At 38.9% G+C, this 19,163-nt stretch overlaps 1 protein-coding gene across 4 annotated transcripts in view; it reads left to right on the top strand.

Moving 5' to 3' along the window:
• Positions 1–91: 91 nt before the first annotated feature.
• PCDH9 (protocadherin 9) overlaps positions 92–19,163 on the top strand; it is a 971,700-nt gene continuing 952,628 nt past the window's right edge. For all 4 annotated transcript variants that reach the window (XM_006761431.2, XM_006761429.2, XM_006761430.2 and 1 more), the window contains exons 1-2: positions 92–649; positions 1,890–5,060. In XM_006761431.2, coding sequence (XP_006761494.1) covers positions 2,025–5,060 — 3,036 coding nt within the window. In that variant the 5' untranslated portion in view covers positions 92–649; positions 1,890–2,024. The remainder of the gene's footprint in view (positions 650–1,889; positions 5,061–19,163) is intronic.

Below are 19,163 nucleotides of genomic sequence, written 5' to 3'. Positions count from 1 at the left end.
CCGCAGGATGCGGGCCAATCAGGTGCCGGGGGCGGGTCCGCGGCCGTCACGCCCTCCCTCTGGGCTTATTGAGAGTTATATCAAGAAATTCAGTTCAGAGCGAGGAGAGGGAGAAGCAGAGAGGGGCAGAGGAGAAGCGGGAGAGGGAAAGCGAGCCCGACGGGAAGAAGCGCCCCGGAGTCTCTCCGACCAGCAAGAGATGAGCAACCCATTAGGAATTTTTCGGGCCGCTGTCACCCCGGAGAGCAGCCCGAGAAGCACCATCACCCCAACTCTGACGTTTCCTACAAGAAGTTAGAGACTCCAGCGGCGCTGACATCGGAGGGGAATGGTATGCTGGATGCTGTGGAAAATACCCCTGAGCTGGAGAAGTGCGCCTGGATGCTGTGCGTGCTAAATACCAGAAGAGCCCAGAACCCCTGGGTAATAGAGACGGAATGTGGGGAGAATAACGACCAATCTGCGAATTTGTTCTCCGGAGTTGCTAATTTGCCAGCCCGAAGCAACACATTTCACCGGGAGGAAACGCTGTGCTGCTCCTGATTTTCTCCCCAAACTGGTGCTACCAGATGCATGGCTTTCTATGTGTGGGAACAAATCGTTCCTAACTGCAGCATACCGGGAAAGGGGAAAGGTTGAGGCAACTCACGTAAGTGTAAAGTTTCGCATGCACCATTGTAAATGCCGTGTTTAGCTATGTCCTCGGGTGTAGACGGGGGATGTTTGTAATTGGGTAGACGGTTGGGGCAGAACTCACCTACCAGGCTGTATCTGCATCCCTACCTGCATCACCCTGCCGGAACTAATCACGGGCATCAGCTAGCGTGCAGCTAATGCAGATGAGATCAGAGCCTGGGAACTGACCAGTTTTACTCAAGTGGGTGGCTGTCTGGAGCCTTGCACCCGTTTACATTGCAGTTAGGGGGGCATCTAAACAGGAGCCTTTTAACCTGCATGATTGGGTTGCAGTATTTATGTGTGGCAGATGTTACTAATATTATAACAGAGACCAGGGTTAAGAAACTGCATTCCCCCCCCCCCTTTTAGGCTCTGTAGAAAATATCGTGCTGTTACATGGAAATATTGCTGCGTTTCACATACACCTTGACACTCTCTTTCACCTCTAGGATATAGGAATCTTATATTATTATTTTGTAAAGTTTTAACGTGCTGATTAATGCTGATGGTGTTAATTTGGCAACCTGGAGAAATGAGAGCAAGGTCTGGATAAGACATTTGAAGTCTCGGTGTTGTGCTTTTAGGCAATACGGATCTGTAGTGGCCGGTGACTATTACTGCTGATGCTGCAGCATGTCCGATGCTTGTTTCCCAGGAAGATTGTGTTAGAAGGCAGTTGAAGAACTGGAGGGAAAGAAAGACATAGTCCTTTTAGAAGAAAAAAGAAAAAGAGAGAGAGAGATATGACTCAGTGTGGCAGAGAAGAAAACTCATCACAGATGACATGTGACAAAGCAGTTAGCAGGAAGCACAGCTAAATACTGTTTTTCACTTCCACCTAAAAAAAAAAAAAAAAAAAAAAAAACTAAGGGAGGTGGGTTAGAAACCAGGAGGCAGGTAAGCCAGGGGGAGGGGAGGAGGAGAACAAGAATGCATGTTGTGAATTAAATGGTGTCCTGAAAAACAGTGTGGGTGAACACAGGTAAAAATAGCAGCTGTCCTGAATTCAAAAGTAGATGATTTTATTTCCTCTGGCCAAATGCAACAAGCAGGGGATGCTGAGTGTTTTTATCCACAGAGTTAACTTGCAAACAGTGGCAGCGCAAACTGCCATGTTTACTAATATGCAGTGGAAAATGTGCTGTAATGTTTCGTGACTGTGTGTGTCTGTTTACTGAAGAATAATATTGTCTGTACAATTGTGTTGACAGTGGCTGTCTCCAAATAAGCGATGAGATGTAATGCATCCTCCCGTCCATGCACGCTTCCTCTTGCAATTCGTGCATCCTTCCTCAGTGGGAACCTTTAAACCCTAAAATTCGGGAAAAGAAAATAAATACATTATCATGGACCTGAGGGATTTTTACCTGTTGGCTGCTCTGATTGCCTGTTTAAGGCTGGATTCCGCAATAGCTCAAGAACTTATTTACACTATTAGAGAGGAATTGCCTGAAAATGTGCCCATAGGAAACATACCAAAGGATCTGAACATTTCTCACATCAATGCTGCCACAGGGACCAGTGCCAGCCTCGTCTACAGACTGGTTTCTAAAGCTGGGGATGCCCCTTTGGTGAAAGTGTCCAGTAGCACTGGGGAGATTTTCACAACCTCCAATAGAATAGACAGAGAGAAACTCTGTGCTGGAGCCTCTTATGCTGAGGAGAATGAGTGTTTCTTTGAACTTGAGGTGGTGATCCTCCCCAATGACTTTTTCAGGCTGATCAAAATAAAGATAATTGTTAAGGATACCAATGACAATGCCCCCATGTTTCCATCTCCTGTCATCAATATTTCAATTCCAGAAAACACTTTGATCAACAGCCGCTTTCCAATCCCATCAGCAACAGATCCTGACACAGGCTTCAATGGTGTTCAGCATTATGAGTTGTTAAATGGGCAGAGTGTGTTTGGACTGGATATTGTGGAAACTCCGGAGGGAGAGAAGTGGCCGCAATTGATTGTTCAGCAAAACTTGGACCGAGAACAGAAAGATACCTATGTGATGAAAATCAAAGTAGAGGATGGAGGCACTCCACAGAAATCCAGCACGGCCATCCTGCAGGTCACAGTAAGTGATGTCAATGACAACAGGCCAGTGTTTAAGGAGGGGCAAGTGGAGGTCCATATCCCGGAGAATGCTCCGGTGGGCACCTCTGTCATTCAGCTCCATGCCACTGACGCAGACATAGGCAGTAATGCTGAAATCCGGTACATTTTTGGTGCCCAGGTCGCCCCTGCTACCAAAAGACTCTTTGCTTTAAATAATACTACTGGGCTGATCACTGTCCAGAGGTCCCTAGATCGAGAGGAGACGGCCATTCACAAAGTGACAGTGCTGGCTAGTGATGGCAGCTCCACTCCGGCCCGAGCCACCGTCACCATCAATGTGACTGATGTGAATGATAACCCGCCTAACATAGACCTCAGGTACATCATAAGTCCCATCAATGGCACGGTGTATTTATCCGAGAAAGATCCCGTCAATACCAAGATTGCCCTAATTACAGTTTCTGATAAGGACACAGATGTGAACGGCAAAGTGATCTGTTTTATTGAAAGAGAGGTCCCATTTCACTTGAAGGCAGTGTATGACAACCAGTATTTGTTAGAGACCTCCTCTTTGTTGGACTACGAGGGCACCAAAGAATTCAGCTTTAAAATTGTTGCCTCTGATTCTGGGAAGCCCAGTTTAAATCAGACTGCCCTGGTAAGGGTTAAGCTTGAGGACGAAAACGACAACCCACCCATTTTCAACCAGCCTGTAATTGAGCTGTCAGTTTCGGAAAACAACCGGCGTGGGTTATACTTAACAACTATTAGTGCCACCGATGAGGACAGTGGGAAAAACGCAGACATTGTTTACCAGCTTGGCCCGAATGCCTCCTTCTTTGATCTGGACCGAAAGACAGGGGTTTTGACAGCCTCCAGAGTCTTTGACAGAGAGGAACAAGAGTGGTTCATTTTTACAGTAACGGCCAGGGACAACGGGACCCCTCCCCTCCAAAGCCAAGCGGCCGTGATTGTTACTGTTCTGGATGAGAATGACAACAGCCCCAAGTTTACTCATAACCACTTTCAGTTTTTTGTGTCTGAGAACCTGCCAAAGTATAGCACTGTGGGGGTGATCACAGTCACAGACGCAGATGCTGGCGAGAATAAAGCTGTGACTCTTTCCATTCTGAACGACAATGATAATTTTGTGTTGGATCCCTATTCCGGAGTCATCAAGTCGAATGTCTCATTCGACAGAGAGCAGCAGAGTTCCTACACTTTTGATGTCAAAGCCACCGATGGAGGGCAGCCACCCCGGTCCTCCACGGCCAAGGTCACCATCAACGTCATGGACGTCAATGACAACAGCCCCGTTGTCATCTCCCCACCGTCTAACACTTCCTTCAAGCTGGTGCCCCTCTCGGCCATCCCTGGCTCGGTGGTAGCAGAAGTGTTTGCCGTGGATATCGACACCGGCATGAACGCTGAACTGAAGTACACCATCGTGAGTGGCAACAACAAAGGCCTGTTTCGGATTGACCCGGTCACCGGCAACATCACCCTGGAAGAGAAGCCGGCGCCCACCGACGTGGGCTTGCACCGTCTGGTGGTCAACATCAGCGACCTGGGCTACCCCAAGTCCTTGCACACACTGGTGCTTGTTTTTCTGTATGTGAACGACACGGCGGGGAATGCCTCCTATATCTACGACTTGATTCGCAGGACTATGGAGACCCCCCTGGACAGGAACATAGGGGACAGCAGCCAGCCCTACCAAAACGAGGACTATCTCACCATCATGATCGCCATCGTGGCCGGTGCCATGGTGGTCATCGTCGTGATCTTCGTCACCGTGCTGGTGCGCTGTCGCCACGCATCCCGGTTCAAAGCAGCTCAGAGGAGCAAGCAAGGGGCCGAATGGATGTCCCCCAACCAGGAGAACAAGCAAAACAAGAAAAAGAAGAGGAAGAAAAGGAAGTCTCCCAAGAGCTCGCTGTTGAACTTTGTGACCATCGAAGAGTCCAAACCCGATGATGCGGTGCACGAACCCATCAATGGGACCATCAGCCTGCCGGCTGAGCTGGAGGAGCAGAGCATTGGAAGGTTTGACTGGGGCCCCGCGCCCCCCACCACCTTCAAGCCTAACAGCCCTGACCTGGCCAAGCACTACAAATCCGCTTCTCCACAGCCTGCTTTCCACCTGAAACCAGACACCCCAGTGTCCGTGAAAAAGCATCACGTGATTCAGGAACTCCCTTTGGACAACACCTTTGTCGGGGGTTGTGACACCCTGTCCAAACGCTCCTCCACTAGTTCAGATCACTTCAGTGCCTCAGAGTGCAGTTCCCAAGGAGGCTTCAAGACAAAGGGCCCCTTACACACCAGACAGGTAAACGAGCACTTCTACTGGTCTATAAGTACTGCATACAAGTGCCCAGTCAACCAGTACTAACGTGCCAGTGTGTCTGTTGTTTTGGTCGAACTTTAGCTTAGTTATAAAGAGGGGAAAAAAAAAAAACAAAAAAAAACTTGACCCCTTTTTCTCTTCCTCTGAGGCTCAGTCAAGATTTTTTTTTAGAACAGCTTTGAAATTTCTGAGTTCTGAGAATTATTTAACTTCCCAGTTTGCTTCAAAAGGCAAAAGATGAAAAGAGGAAATGATTCCAAAATGTCCCAAGATAATGTTGGCTGAAGAAGAAAACCTGTCTTGATATGCCAAATTCTACTCCTGGGGTTCCCAAATTCAAGATTTTCATATTACCTTTTCATCTGAAAAGTCACCTTCAAATCTCAAGTGTTAAATGATGTTTGAAGGGCTGACTGTAATTATATTGGAGCTGTGGTTGCTAAAGGGGTTAACTTTTTTTTTCAGTCTCTAAACAAGATGGTAGAATAGTAAATGTACATCAGCTGTGAAGCACATGGTTGTGGAGAGATTGCAACTAAGCCATATAGGTCCTCTTTTTGATTTCAGATGATTTTATTGTAATATAGTAAGTTGGGTATTGCATAGAAAGGCTTGCAGATTGTCCACAATGGCCAAAGTACTCTTGCAAAGAAAAAAAAAAAAGAAGGAATGCTGTCTCCCTGATTTAACTCATTTATACAGAAAAGAATGAATCCATTGTAAATATTCTCTCATCTTAGTAATGCATAAGTGATCTGTCATAACTCATTTTAAACTGTGAAATATGGCATATGAAGAGGGATTAAGAGGCTGAGAAACTCATATTTCAACCAAATCCAGAATTAGTTTTTCTTAGGTCTAATAATTCCTTGTTAATAAAGATTTAAGTGCAGCGCTGTCTAATTTATTTCACTGGTGCTTGTCTGTTGCCACGAAATTTGAGTGTCAGTAATAGCCTGTAGATGGCACTAGGGTATCATGTGCTTGCGCTGGCCAGGTGCCAATCCCGCAGTAGCAAGGAAAGGGGGGAGGGAGATATCAAGCTGGTACTACAGCCAAAGATACCTTTTATTTAATGATAGTTGCTCTGGAGCAACTGGCATTTCAGTTCGTTTGCTTGCTCTTTTGTGATTAGCCCTCACCACACCACCTTTCTAGCATTTCGCAATCCATGTTCTATCTTTGTTGGTACTGAGTCCATCTATGGTGCTGTCCCATCTGAATTTGTTAAAAATAAGGAACATATAGATTTCAGAAAGTACAGTAAAGCAAAATAAATGTGCATGTAGTATTTATTGACAGTCATTGGTTAGTGATTGGAAATTCAAGAGTCTTCCCCCCCAACACACACACACACACACACACACACACACCATTTGTGTGTGTGTGTATGTGTGTGTGTGTGTGGGAGTGAGGTGGGGTAGAAGGTCTTATTGAAACTCCATTTCCTTCTCATCTTCTAGTGTTTATTGCTCTTGAGGAACTTTAAGATTTTGTGGTTATTTATAAAAATAACTTTGACAATGATTCACATAGATACTCCCAGATCATTAAATGGGTTGACTATAATTATACAAGTGAAATCTCCATTTCTTAAAGAAAAAAAAACCTAGAGCAATTTAAAAGTATACTTCGAGCTTAAATACATAGGATGAAAAGAATTAAAGAGTCAGTATAGATGTTCTAGTGAGAATGTGAAGTTGAAAGATATAACTGGAAGTTGGAATGACTTAGTTTCGTGTTAAATTTATCATCTTTTTAAAAGAAGCTGAAGTTTTAAAATTTAGAATATTTCTGAGATTACTAGAGGTTTATAAAAGTTGATAAGTAGTTAATCATGGTAAGAAAAAGTAATTTATGAAACTACATGAGTTTACGTATAAAATAACTATTTTAATGAAATGAAAGAAAACGGCTTTTTATTATTGACTTTTAATGTGATAGTCACTCACAATATACTGATGATATTATATGATTTGCATAATACATTGAAAAAACTAACATGATTTAAACTTTAAATATAAAACAGAAATTTGTTTTCCGAAGAAACATAATGACATTCTTCCCATATCACCTTTCTTTCATTTCATTGTAGCATTAATATACAAATTCACTTTTTCTGACTTTGCCCCAAAAGTTGAAACTATAGTACAGTGACATAAATGTTAAGTGCATTTTAGCAAAGTATGGCAATGATCTTTTGTCAAGCCTAAGTTAGACATAACAATATGTGTTTGTATGATGTCATCTTTGAAATAGGATGCTGAGTAATTCGCTAACTGGAACTGAAGTTCAATTTAGACATTTCTTGAAACCAAGTATCACTGTTCAATTCTCATTGTAGGCATTTTGATGTTCATATATAGCTATAATTCGCTATTATGATAAAAGCTATTGTAATGGCTTTGCTTATACCTTTAGAAGTTTTCATGATGAGAAAGAAAAATTGTGATGTTGGAGAAAAGGAATAGTGGGAGAAAGGTGATAGCAACATGTACAATTTTTGTATGAAAAGGCATATTTTCTATGAATGAGAACATAAATCATATACTACTCTTTTAATTTTTCCCACTGAACTCTATAATTATTACCTGAAGACACTCTATTTAAAACTAAAAGGTAAACATTCTTTTTTCTTAGTTTGTTTACTTCAACTAGTGGCTTTCATACTAACTGTGCTTCTAAAGCTACACAATTTTGAAAAGTAAGATTTATTACCACAAAAGCTTTCAAAGAAATTTGTAAAGTTACATATAATATATGAAGATTTTTAGTTACATAGGCTCAGATTGCTCTTAACAGGAACACCTTTCACTAATGGCACTCATTGATGCCTGGGTAAAATGCCAGATTCTTGAGTAAGGGTTACCAAACTCAAATACTATTAATTTGTATTGTATATACAGTGGAAACATAATGTCTGACTTTTATACCTTGAGTTTGCTTTTAGCATTGATTGTTACCCGCCGCCCCCTTCTTCCCCCTCCCTCCCCGCCGCGGACACACACACACCAAAACCCCTTGTTTTCCCTTGTATGACCCTGCAAAGGTCCTGTGAAACAACTGTAGGCCACATTCCTCATCCACTCTATTTTACTAAGCTTTTCTTTTCCTTGTGTTTAACTGATCTGTCCCTGAAATATCCACAGATTATTTTTTATGAGTTTTTGGAAGTACCCTTAGCGTTCACAGATTGAGTAAAATTTCTTTTTTTTTCCAAGCAAGATTGTATCTTGATATGTATTCATAAATAAGCAAAGTTCATTGTTATAGAGTTAAGAGAAGGACAATATAATTAATTCCAGTAGGGCTTTAAATAATAGCAAGCATCGGTGTATTTTCTCTAAAAGAAAAAAGATGTTTTTAATATTATGCCTTTTAAAATATGAGAGTATCAAATTTTAGGCTTTCTCAGAATCAACTGTAGGGTTTCTTAAATCGGGTTATTGGGCCCTACTCCCAGAGTCCTGCTTGGTACCCCTGGGGTCCAGCCTGAACATTTACATCGCTGACAAGGCCCTAGGTGATGCTGAGGCTGCTGGTCCGGGGACCACACTTTGAGAACCACTGCCTCAACATATTGGAAGGAGAAACGTCAGCTCGCTTCCCTCTCAGATGACCCTTTCCAGAGGACCTGTTTTTCCACAGCCCAACTCTCAGCTCACTATTGACAGCCGTTTATTGTAGCCGCAGGCTTTACAGTAAGCTGTTTCCCAACCCAGTTGACAGCTTTAGGGAATTAATTTTCTTGGCCCCAGTGTGCTTTTTATGGGGGTGTAAATGAAAATGTTAAAGGGGAAAAAAGTGACCTGTTTACATTTGACAACTTCTTCCAGTCATGAAATAATCTGTGATAGCTGCACTAGAGTTTGGTCCTGGGTAAACAGTCATGTTTCATTTTCTAAATGAAATGCTCATTTTAGAGCGTAAACATCCTTACTTTACTTTTCATAATCTAGAGTAAGTATTTGCTAGCATATACTTTTGTGCGCATATTGAAGAAATTATACATTGAAAATGTGTATGCATGCTGTTCTCAAGTGCATACATGTACTTTTGCAGTATAAAGGGAATTGCTTCTATTCCCAATCATTTAGAGATACTATATTACATTTATGATTACTTTTCATTTTTGAGTAATCCCACTACAGCCACTACTGAAATGCTGTTATGTCATGTAAAGTGCGCAAGACAGTCGTAGAATTGCTATTTAGAAGTGTGAGAAAGAAAAATGCAATTGAAACTGAAGGAGGAAAATGTTAACTAATGTGAGGCTAGCAAAAACTTGAAGGTATTTTAAACTACTGAATTTTGCAATATATTGTGATGGTTGAACACAGGTGGCATTTGGAGAAAAATTACTCCCCCAATTGCAAATTATATTTAAACTCTTACCAGTTGTTGGTTTTTCTTTCTACTCCTTCCTTTTGGCTAAGTGCTCTTATGATCACGGAATCTGTTCATGAGATAGAGGATACCCAGGTCCCTTAGATAATGATTCAGGAATCTGAAACATGGATGGGCCACTAATTCAAACTGGCTACCTTTCCTCTAGGGTTTGAGAGACAAATATTTGATATTTTTCACAGCTTGCTACACCTAAGCTGTAAAATTTAAGATAACTTTTAGTATGTCTTGCTAATAACCTTAAGGGGGGTCAAATAAAAAATTGCCACTCTATTAAGCATAACCGTGCCTACAGATTCCTGAACATTTATTCATATAGAGAAAATAAATTTCCGTAGTCAAACTATTCTATTATCTTGTTTTCTAAATTCTGTTGCAATTAATTCTATATATAGAAACACTGTCAATTGATGTTCCCTGAGTTTCAGATGAGTCATCCTTATGGTGTTGCAGAACAGGCTTTGGCATCATTATCATTTCCTTGTAAAATATTGTACCTGAAATAATGTTATATTCTCATGGCATATGCATAGTGCTATTCGTTAAATATTCAGCCTCTCATAATAGCACAAATTAAGTTAAAGTATGTGAAATCGTAAAAAAGAGAGAACTACATTTAATGAAAAATGTCACATCTCAAATCAGGTTTCTTCATAAGCAATTGGAGGTTATTTTGACTCTTGGAGTTTCATTTTCATATTGAATTTCTATAGATTACACTCAAAATATTGCAAATGGCATCTTAATTCTTTCACAGTACATTATTTTTCATGATAGTACTAAGGTATGAAAGTGATACCTGTAAGTCATTTTTTTTCTCATAAGCTCTGTGTCCACAACTATTTTTATTTAGACATTTTTACCTCTAATTTTCTTGTTGTTGTTGTTGTTATTGTTGTTGTTGTTGTTGGAATGCAGAAATCTACTATGTGCTGGAAGTTACAGTGGTTGTATTGGTAGCAGTAGCAAACTGGGTGTTTACAGGAAAGGGGCTGTGGCAACTGCATTGTTCTTTTTTAGTAAAATTTCTCAGTTTGACTTTGTCAGAGTTGAACTCTTAGCTTGCGTATAGTTAAAAGGAGCAAAAAAACAAACAAAACAAAACAAAGTCATGAATTGTTTACCATTTTTCTTAAAATCTTGGAGTAAGCTTTCTCTGAATTTAGTCTTGTGTTTTCTGGAATGGGATCCTTTATTAAGGCTATAAATTAATCTCTTGGCAATATTAACAAATAAGTTAATATCTTACAAATTTAACATAGTTAGAAACTAAGTAAGGATTATTTAATGTGGATTTTTAAGGTTTGGGTTTCTTGATAGCAGATTTTATGTTTATTATACTTTCCAGAATTTGTTGCATATCAGGGTCTCAAAATGTATATCAGGTTTTTTCAAAGGTGACTCTAATCACAGGCCAGATATACTAGTAGTGAGAATTTGCAAATGTAAGTCAGCAAGGGGCTTACTCTAAAGTTTTCAGTGTCTGCAGGCATATGGGAGTCAGCCACTCAATAAGTAGTTGTGCTAATGTGCTATGGCCCTTGTAATAATTAGTGTCCCCAAATCTGCATCAGATCACAGAACAAATCCAAATGTAGAAGTATAATCCCTCATGTACATAAGGAGATATACTTTGCTGTTTAATATTTCCACAGTTGTTTCAGAAACCTGTTAACTCTGTCAAACATTTCATTTGGAAAGGAACACATGCTTTTTACCTTTGTTTGATACAAACCTATTGGACTGTCAGTCATCAGAAACATAGAACATATATTGCCATGATTGACATTTTGGTTTTGATTTCTATTCTTTTTTTCCCTAAACCAAGATTCATTAAAATGTGAAATTCCTAACGTTGTTAAACAGCTACCCTTCGTTAGCAGTAAGGAGTGATCGGAGGAAGAAATTTGGAAAACAACCCATATGCAATCTCTCCCACTCGTGTTTTCCTCTTACAGACAGATGTCTCCTACAGACAAGAACAGTGGCAGAACCTCTGGAATTTTCTGAGCTATAATATAACTTTAGGACATTCACTAGGGATCTGTATTTCCATGCTTATTCATCATCTAAATGGCATTTGGAAATATTTTCCCACAATTTTTAACACTTTAATTGATTACAGTGCTATGAACACATATCACATTTAATCTGATGGACTTGGCACCACCTGTGCAGCTGAGAATGGTGGGATATACAGGGTGTCCCAGAAAATGTATACACACTTTATTTTTTTAAATATATTTTATTGATTTTTTACAGAGACGAAGGGAGAGAGATAGAGAGTTAGAAACATCGATGAGAGAGAAACATCGATCAGCTGCCTCCTGCACATCTCCCACTGGGGATGTGTCCGCAACCCAGGTACATGCCCCTGACCGGAATCGAACCTGGGACCCTTCAGTCCACAAGCCGATGTTCTATCCACTGAGCCAAACCGGTTTTGGCAATACTTTAAATAATTATAAAGGCAGTGCTTATTAAAATACATTTCATTTTCAAAATTGAGCTATCAGCAGTTAAACTGTGTATACATTTTTTTGGGGGGACACCCTATGAGCACAGGCAAGATCTTTGAGGCACATTTGAATGATTCTAGTCATATTACATTAATTATTCTTGAGAAAATATCTGAAATTAACCTATCTTTTATTGAAAGTCTACTACAGCCTTGCCACTCATGAATTTATATAGATTTGTAATTATGTGCACCGCAGGAAAGAACAGAAATATGGTCAGTTTTAGCGTGTTTGCATATCTTATATTTTAACATTCATCCACAGTTTGTCTTTCTATCTGGACCATCTCTGCATTTTTGTATTACACTGCTTTGTTAATATCCAGTCTGTGGCCTTTTTCAGTCTGTTAGCAGTTGATTAAGAAATACTCTAATCCCTTCCAGGATATTGAGAAACTAATGGATTGCAGAGTATTTGGGTCTTTAAGCTTCCATTGTAAATGGTATGAAGAATTGTCATTGAGCCGATATTTGCATATATCTCTCCCAGTGCTAGTTACTTTGCCTCCTTTTTTTGTCCGCCTAATCTTCAGTTTTCATTCTAAGGATATTTTAGTTGGAAATAAGCATGCCTGTGATAGAAATTTGGGATTCACCTCTAAATGAATGCCATCACAGACAGCAAAGTTCTGGCACATTCTGCATAGATCTGTAAGAACACAGTGAACCCTTCATAAGCCCTTAGATTGCAGGAAATTGGTGCTGAAAATTAAGTGAGGTTTTAAAGATTTGCAAAGTAGGGAGCTTTGTATAAAGCTGGTATTGCAGGTGCCTATTAAATATGAAGTAAAAGCTTTGTAATACAACTAGCTAACACATTTCCCTCCACATTAGAGGGATTTATAGCCTGGGGAATTAGTCTTGCCTATTTTCTCCAAATACAGAAACACTGGGTATGTCTGAAAGAATAAAAATCTAAATGCCTGTATAACGAACAGATTTGCTCCGTGATGACGCTAGGCATTCAAGGTAGACAATGCATACTTACCTACTTACCTGTGGCACCCTGATGCCCATAATCTGGTCTTCACCTCTCCCGAGAAGAGACTCTCGATCACATGTAGACACTCCTCTAAACATAAATCAGATGAAAACCTTTGGTGTCTATAAAACTATAGCATTACCATAATGAAGAGGGCTGGCTACTACGTGAGTGCTCTGATCCTCAAAGGAATTGCTTTGACTCATTTCTCACTGTATTTTTAGAATTCCTCTTTGCTCCGTTTGTAAATAGTGTGTATTTGTAGCCCAGCATTTCATTGCAGACTTACATGGGTTTCAATATATTTACCTTTATGACAGTGTAGTAAAATGCCTCGCATTTCTTAAATGCTTAATGTTTTTGGCCCTGTTAGATATAAATGGGTGGAAATAGCCATGCATATTTTTAAATGACTCTACAATCCATGGATTTTTGCTTACTGGAAAAGGTATATAATCCCCGTGCAGTCCACAGTGGATACAGTGGGCTTGCTGAGAATCATCAGAGATGATTGATTTTGAAAACAAAACAGTTTTTGTGCAAGACAATGGCTACCACAAGTCGGTAAGTGAGGTTTTTTGTGTTTATTTTTCTCTCTCATTAAACAAACCTCAACGAGGAGAGTGTGGAAACACAGAAGGATGTATAAAATGAAGCTGTATCTTTTATATAAAGAAAATGCCTTCTGCTGACAGTAGTTCTACAGCAGATCTTTTCTTGAGAGAAAAAAATGCTGGTGCTTTTTCGGATTCTGAGAATGCAACCAATCTGTGCCTCTGTGTGATAGCAGCTGCATGCTGAGGACTTTCAAATACACGGCTACACAGGATTCTGCAGGAAACTTTTTGTAGAAAGTGCAAGTGACAAACGGAGACAAACTGAAGTGAGTTCTGAGTTGTGAGTTGATGTCCTCCTGTGTCATATATTCATGTCATTGAACCAATTTTCACATTGGAAGCCTAGAAGCACAATAGCCTTTTCTCAGTTTGTCAGCTGTGAACACACCTGGATTGGCAACTTTTCTCAGCTCCATTTCTTGTCATTCACTAGGTGGACTGTATTCACGTGTGTTTCTTAATACACAGCTGCTTTCTCAGTTTATGGATAGACCAAAAACTTTATTGATGAGAGAGAGAGAGAGAGAGAGAGAGAGAGAGAGAGAGAGAGAGAGAGAGATATGTTGTTCCACTTATTTATGCATGCATTGGTATGGACCCTGACCAGGGATCAAACCTGCAACCTTGGTATATGGAGATGACACTTTAATCAACTGAGCCACCTAACCAGGTGTCTTGATAGATTTTTAAATGACAGGAACTTGTTTCTACATATATTTTCTCAAAATTTTTGCTCAAGAATATCCATAAAGTTTCAGATACAATGCTAACAATGTGTTCTTTCTTCCTATAAATAGCAAGTCCCTGTATTTTTCCTTTGCAACTTTAAAATTTGGTTTCACTTACTGGTATCATTTTCAAAGTTAAGAAATAATGTTAAGTTTAACTATATAGATTGATAATGTTTCAATGGATTCCCAATCCATTCAAATTCCCAACATAGACATTAGACTTTTATGAAAATACTTTTTTTTTTTTGCTGCAAAATTGAAATGAGTATCAAATCACATTGACCTGTAGTAAAAAGCAGGCACCGTCTTTAAGGATATTTGAGTTTGACATGAGCTCATTTTCAGTTTGGGTCTTGACAGCAAAGTCTTCCTCCAAGAAGAGACAGCAAAACACACATTGGATTCATTGACGATTTTTTCCCAAAATGGTAATAATTAAGCAAAATCATTTTGACACCTAAAGTCTCAGTTTTAGACAATTAAATTCTGCTTCCGATAAGGATTATTGCCTTCTGAAGCAACACTAGAAGCAACATTCCTCAGGGATTAAACTATTCCTGCAGGACCATCCTCTCCAGCCCATGCACTGTCATCCCCCACCCCCACCCCAGCATATATTCAGGATTTTTCAAAACACTGCCCCAGTTCCTCATGACCTTTCAGTTTCAAATGGCAGCCCAGTCCAATCAAATACTGGCATATCATAACATAAAGCTTATAATTCAGGAGAATATTAAAAAGTCCCTCAAAGTAAGAGCCTACGTCTTACTTATCTTTGTATTTCCAAGACCAAACCTATAACATTGCCTAGAAGAGTAAACCTAGTGGGCATTCACTAATCTGAGAGATCATCTGATACTGGAATCATACCTTATGTATGTATAATATTTCCATTTATTTAACCTCTAAAATAACCATAGAAAGACTAAATTACCGTTCTTATTCAACTTATGTAGAAACTGGGAATCAGAAAATGGTTTTCCAAGTCACATGACTAAAGCCAGTGGCTTTTATGTTCAGTCTAGAGCCCTATCTCTACACTGGTATTTCTTACCCATATGTGGCCCCTGTTTTTATTTGTAAGACACTCTTCTTAGACCAGATATAAGTTTGAAACGTTTTCTTTCTCAGGTACATTATTTGTGTTGGAAAGGACTGCAGCCCATTTATTAAAAACCCATATTACAAAGAAACTCAGTACACCCAAACTGTTCTCCACAGGTAACCCCCCAGTAAACTAACTCCGGAGCACTCGATTACATGAAAGTGTGGTGAGCATGTGACACACAACAGCTGTTCTGGATGTGTTGCTGTGACAGAGGCCAAATATATAAAGTATAATATGGAGAGAGTTCTGAATGTTTGATTTCAGTTGTCCCTATCATTCTGTACAGCAGCTGAAAAAAGGTCTAATTGGATTTAAGTGTGTGTGTGTGTGTGCGCACGCGTGCTCTCCAGTATAAGAAATTATGTTCTCCCTGGCACCCCTCCATTCATATTTCTGGAGGTCCAGTGAAGGCCATCTAATCCTGTTCCTATAGATGAGCAAGTATAGGCATTCTTAGACTTGATATTTTGTCATTTTGATCTTTTAAACAGTAAAGTATAATTAACATTTTGTGTAATTTATCAGTGTCTTGGCCGATCATTCCTGAATATAGGTCAGAGAGAGAGGAGCAAAGAATCAGGGAGAGAGAGAGAGTAGCAGGAGTTAGAAAACTGCTAATTCTAACGTACATAAATACACTCTTCTCTCACATACTTTGAGATCTTTGTGGTTTCCATGTTCTCCCTCATTTTTGCACACCACTGTCTGCTCAGCCTGACATCTCTCTTCATGTCAGGACACAATGGGAAGGGAAACGCGACTGAATAAACGGGATCAGATTCCTTCTCTTCCAAGCCTCCTCATCCAAAAATTTTACTTAAACTTTTGATACTTATATTATGGAGTAATTAATTTTAAACATAATGGTCAATGTATTTTCTTTGATATCTGCTTAATAAAAATAGTATTTTGGAGAAAAAAAGCCATCACATTAAAGTTCCCTTAATAGATTTTTGAGCCATCCAGACACCCTAGAATCACATATGAATTCTATAAAAAGAAGCAAAATAATAATTGAGTGGTGACTAAAGCAAGTGTCTAGCTACTATATTAATTTTAGACACGTTTGGTGTCTAATGGAACTCATAGTAATAGTTTCTCAAGACTCAAATAGACCTTTGAGATTATTTGGCCTATTTAATTCATTTTCTAGATTAAAAAAAAAGAGACTTCAAAAAGTAGTTTGATATTTGCAGTAAAACATATGACTTAATGGACTGCTCCTTAAACACCATGTGACATTAGGTGCATCATTTAAATGCACTGGTCCTTGCTCTTTGAAGTGAGCAGGTACTGGGGTACATGTAAATGCCTGGCCCATAGTAGGCAGATCCTAAAAGACAACAACCTGTTTTCCACCTCCTTGGTAAGGATGCCACCTTACCAACTGACAGAGGTGCCCTATTTCACTTAAAGCCTGCTCTCTTAGTTTGGTGTTTGGTGGTTTTCTGGAATCTGCATTTTATCTTTTTTAAAAAATAATTAATTAATTAATTTATTTATTATTGTTATTATTATGATTACTATTATTATTGTTATTATTTTTGGACATCAATTGGTTGCCTCCTGCAGGATCCCTGATCAGGGCCTGAGCCAGAGAGGAGCCTGAAACCAAGGTACATGCATTGACTGGAATGGAACCTGGAACCCTTTGGTCCATAGACCGATGTTCTATCCCCTGAGCAAAACGGGTAGGGCATATTATGTTTTTTTTTAATAAGCAAGATATCTCTGTTAATATGCTTTAGGTTTAAAATACTGTTTATTGATTATATAAAATTTCTGAAAAGTTGATCTTTGTAACAGCAACAGTATATAGCAGATAGTGTGTGTGTGTGTATAATCTTAGTCCCTATTGTTTCACTTTTGTATAATTGCCTCATCTTTTATTTTGGGTTTTCACAATATTCATTAGCATATTTAAATTATTCTGCTTCTTTTGGTATTTGTTATTAATTTACTTCCTTGTTGGTTCCCATAGGGACACCACCCATCTGGGGATTTTCACCTTATACATCACTCCTATTACAAAACAACATATAAAAGAGTGAATCTGTTTCACAGTCGTAGTTAACACAGCTGGAGCCATTTGAAACCCGCTGGCTTTTGCTTCCAATTATTCCATAGACAAGAAAGCATCTCAGTTGAAGGAATGGCATCCATGGTGTAATCAAACTGGTTAAAATGTCTCGGGGTATTTGGGTCATATTTCTGGGGACTCATCAAATTTTTGCCAGAATCATAATACCGAATGTTTTTTTGAACTTTTTTCGTATTTTAAAATATGTTCATTTATAGGTTTTAATGTTTGAAAATGCAAGTTTATAACGTTTGGGTATGTGGGTCGCATAACATAAATTAGATCCAAAATATAAAAATAAAACACAATTTTATAGTACCTGGAAAAATTCTTTTTCTTTAGGTCCCGAGACTAAAATCATTGCCTTATAGCTGAAATCATCAAGATAAAGTTAATGATTTGGATGAGGAGTAAAATATAGTGGGGATTTGTTATTAACTTTATCAACTAAAGAAATAGATGTAGTCACATTTCAATTGGTCTCATTGTGACTGAGATGGTAGAAATTAAATTTTAAATTTCTTACTAACCATTGCTACACTCTCAGTGTGAATCAATTGTTTTTGGATTGGCCTTTTCGTTTAGTTCTAATTTCATATATACGCAGTGACTCAATAAGAAGGACTTTAAAATAAAAGAATGAGAAGAAAACTCTTTGTGCTTGGAAAGACTTAAAACAGATAAAACATGGCAGAGTAACGTGATTTCCTTTAGACTACTGCTTGTTTTATGCTAAGTTATGATATCTATTTTACAGCGTTAGGATGCTGAGCAGAGTGGAGACATAGTATGGGCGTGCCTTGGGTATCAGACCTCATGGCGTTGTAAGGATTATAGCATGACATATAGTATATGTTCAATCAATTCTACTTAAGCCCACCACAGGGGCAAGCATGGAGATGGTCAGGCAACATGAGCTTGTTAAACAGATTTTAAATGGCAAGAATTAGGTTTTAAGGATTTGGATTTTTTGTTTTATTTGAAATACTTTGCATTCTCATGGAATCAAATATATATATATATATATTTATACATGTAGCTAAATATAAATTAAGATGGCCACCATTTTATGTTGTTCATATCAACCATATTTCTATTAACTCTTAGACTGCAGAGGTAATTACGCATCCCAGGAAGTTTATGTAAATTCCAGTTCACATAATGACCAAACACTTATTATATGAAGAGAATTATATTTCTTGTACTGTACCTTTAAAATCTTGATTTCTCTCATTTAGCAATGTAAAAGACTTTTGCTGTCTGCTGAACTTTTATCTTATTTGGACTCTTATCTTACTTGGGCTCTAGCCTGTCATCTAGCTAGACAATATCCATTCAGTCTTATCACTAGACTACTGAACCATATTATATTATCCTTAATGGATACTAAAACTTATTCCAGAATTATATCCTATAGTTTTAAATGCATATTCTTTTAAAAAACTCTCTGACATATAACTATGAATTTTTTCTGCTGCCAAAGAACTGTGATATGATCCACTGATATATGCAAATTAGTCTCTTTTCTTATTCTCTTATTCAATAGACATCTATTGAGTAACTGCTATGATCTAGGAATGGTGTTAGAAAATGGAAATTAAAAAAAATGAATACGACATCCTTGCTTTAAAAGATCCCAGTG

This window comes from Myotis davidii, unplaced genomic scaffold (assembly GCF_000327345.1).
Source record: "Myotis davidii unplaced genomic scaffold, ASM32734v1 scaffold277, whole genome shotgun sequence".
In the NCBI taxonomy this organism is placed as follows: Eukaryota; Metazoa; Chordata; class Mammalia; order Chiroptera; family Vespertilionidae; genus Myotis; species Myotis davidii.
Note: the sequence above shows the minus strand (reverse complement) of the source record. Positions and strands in the feature narration are given on the sequence as shown.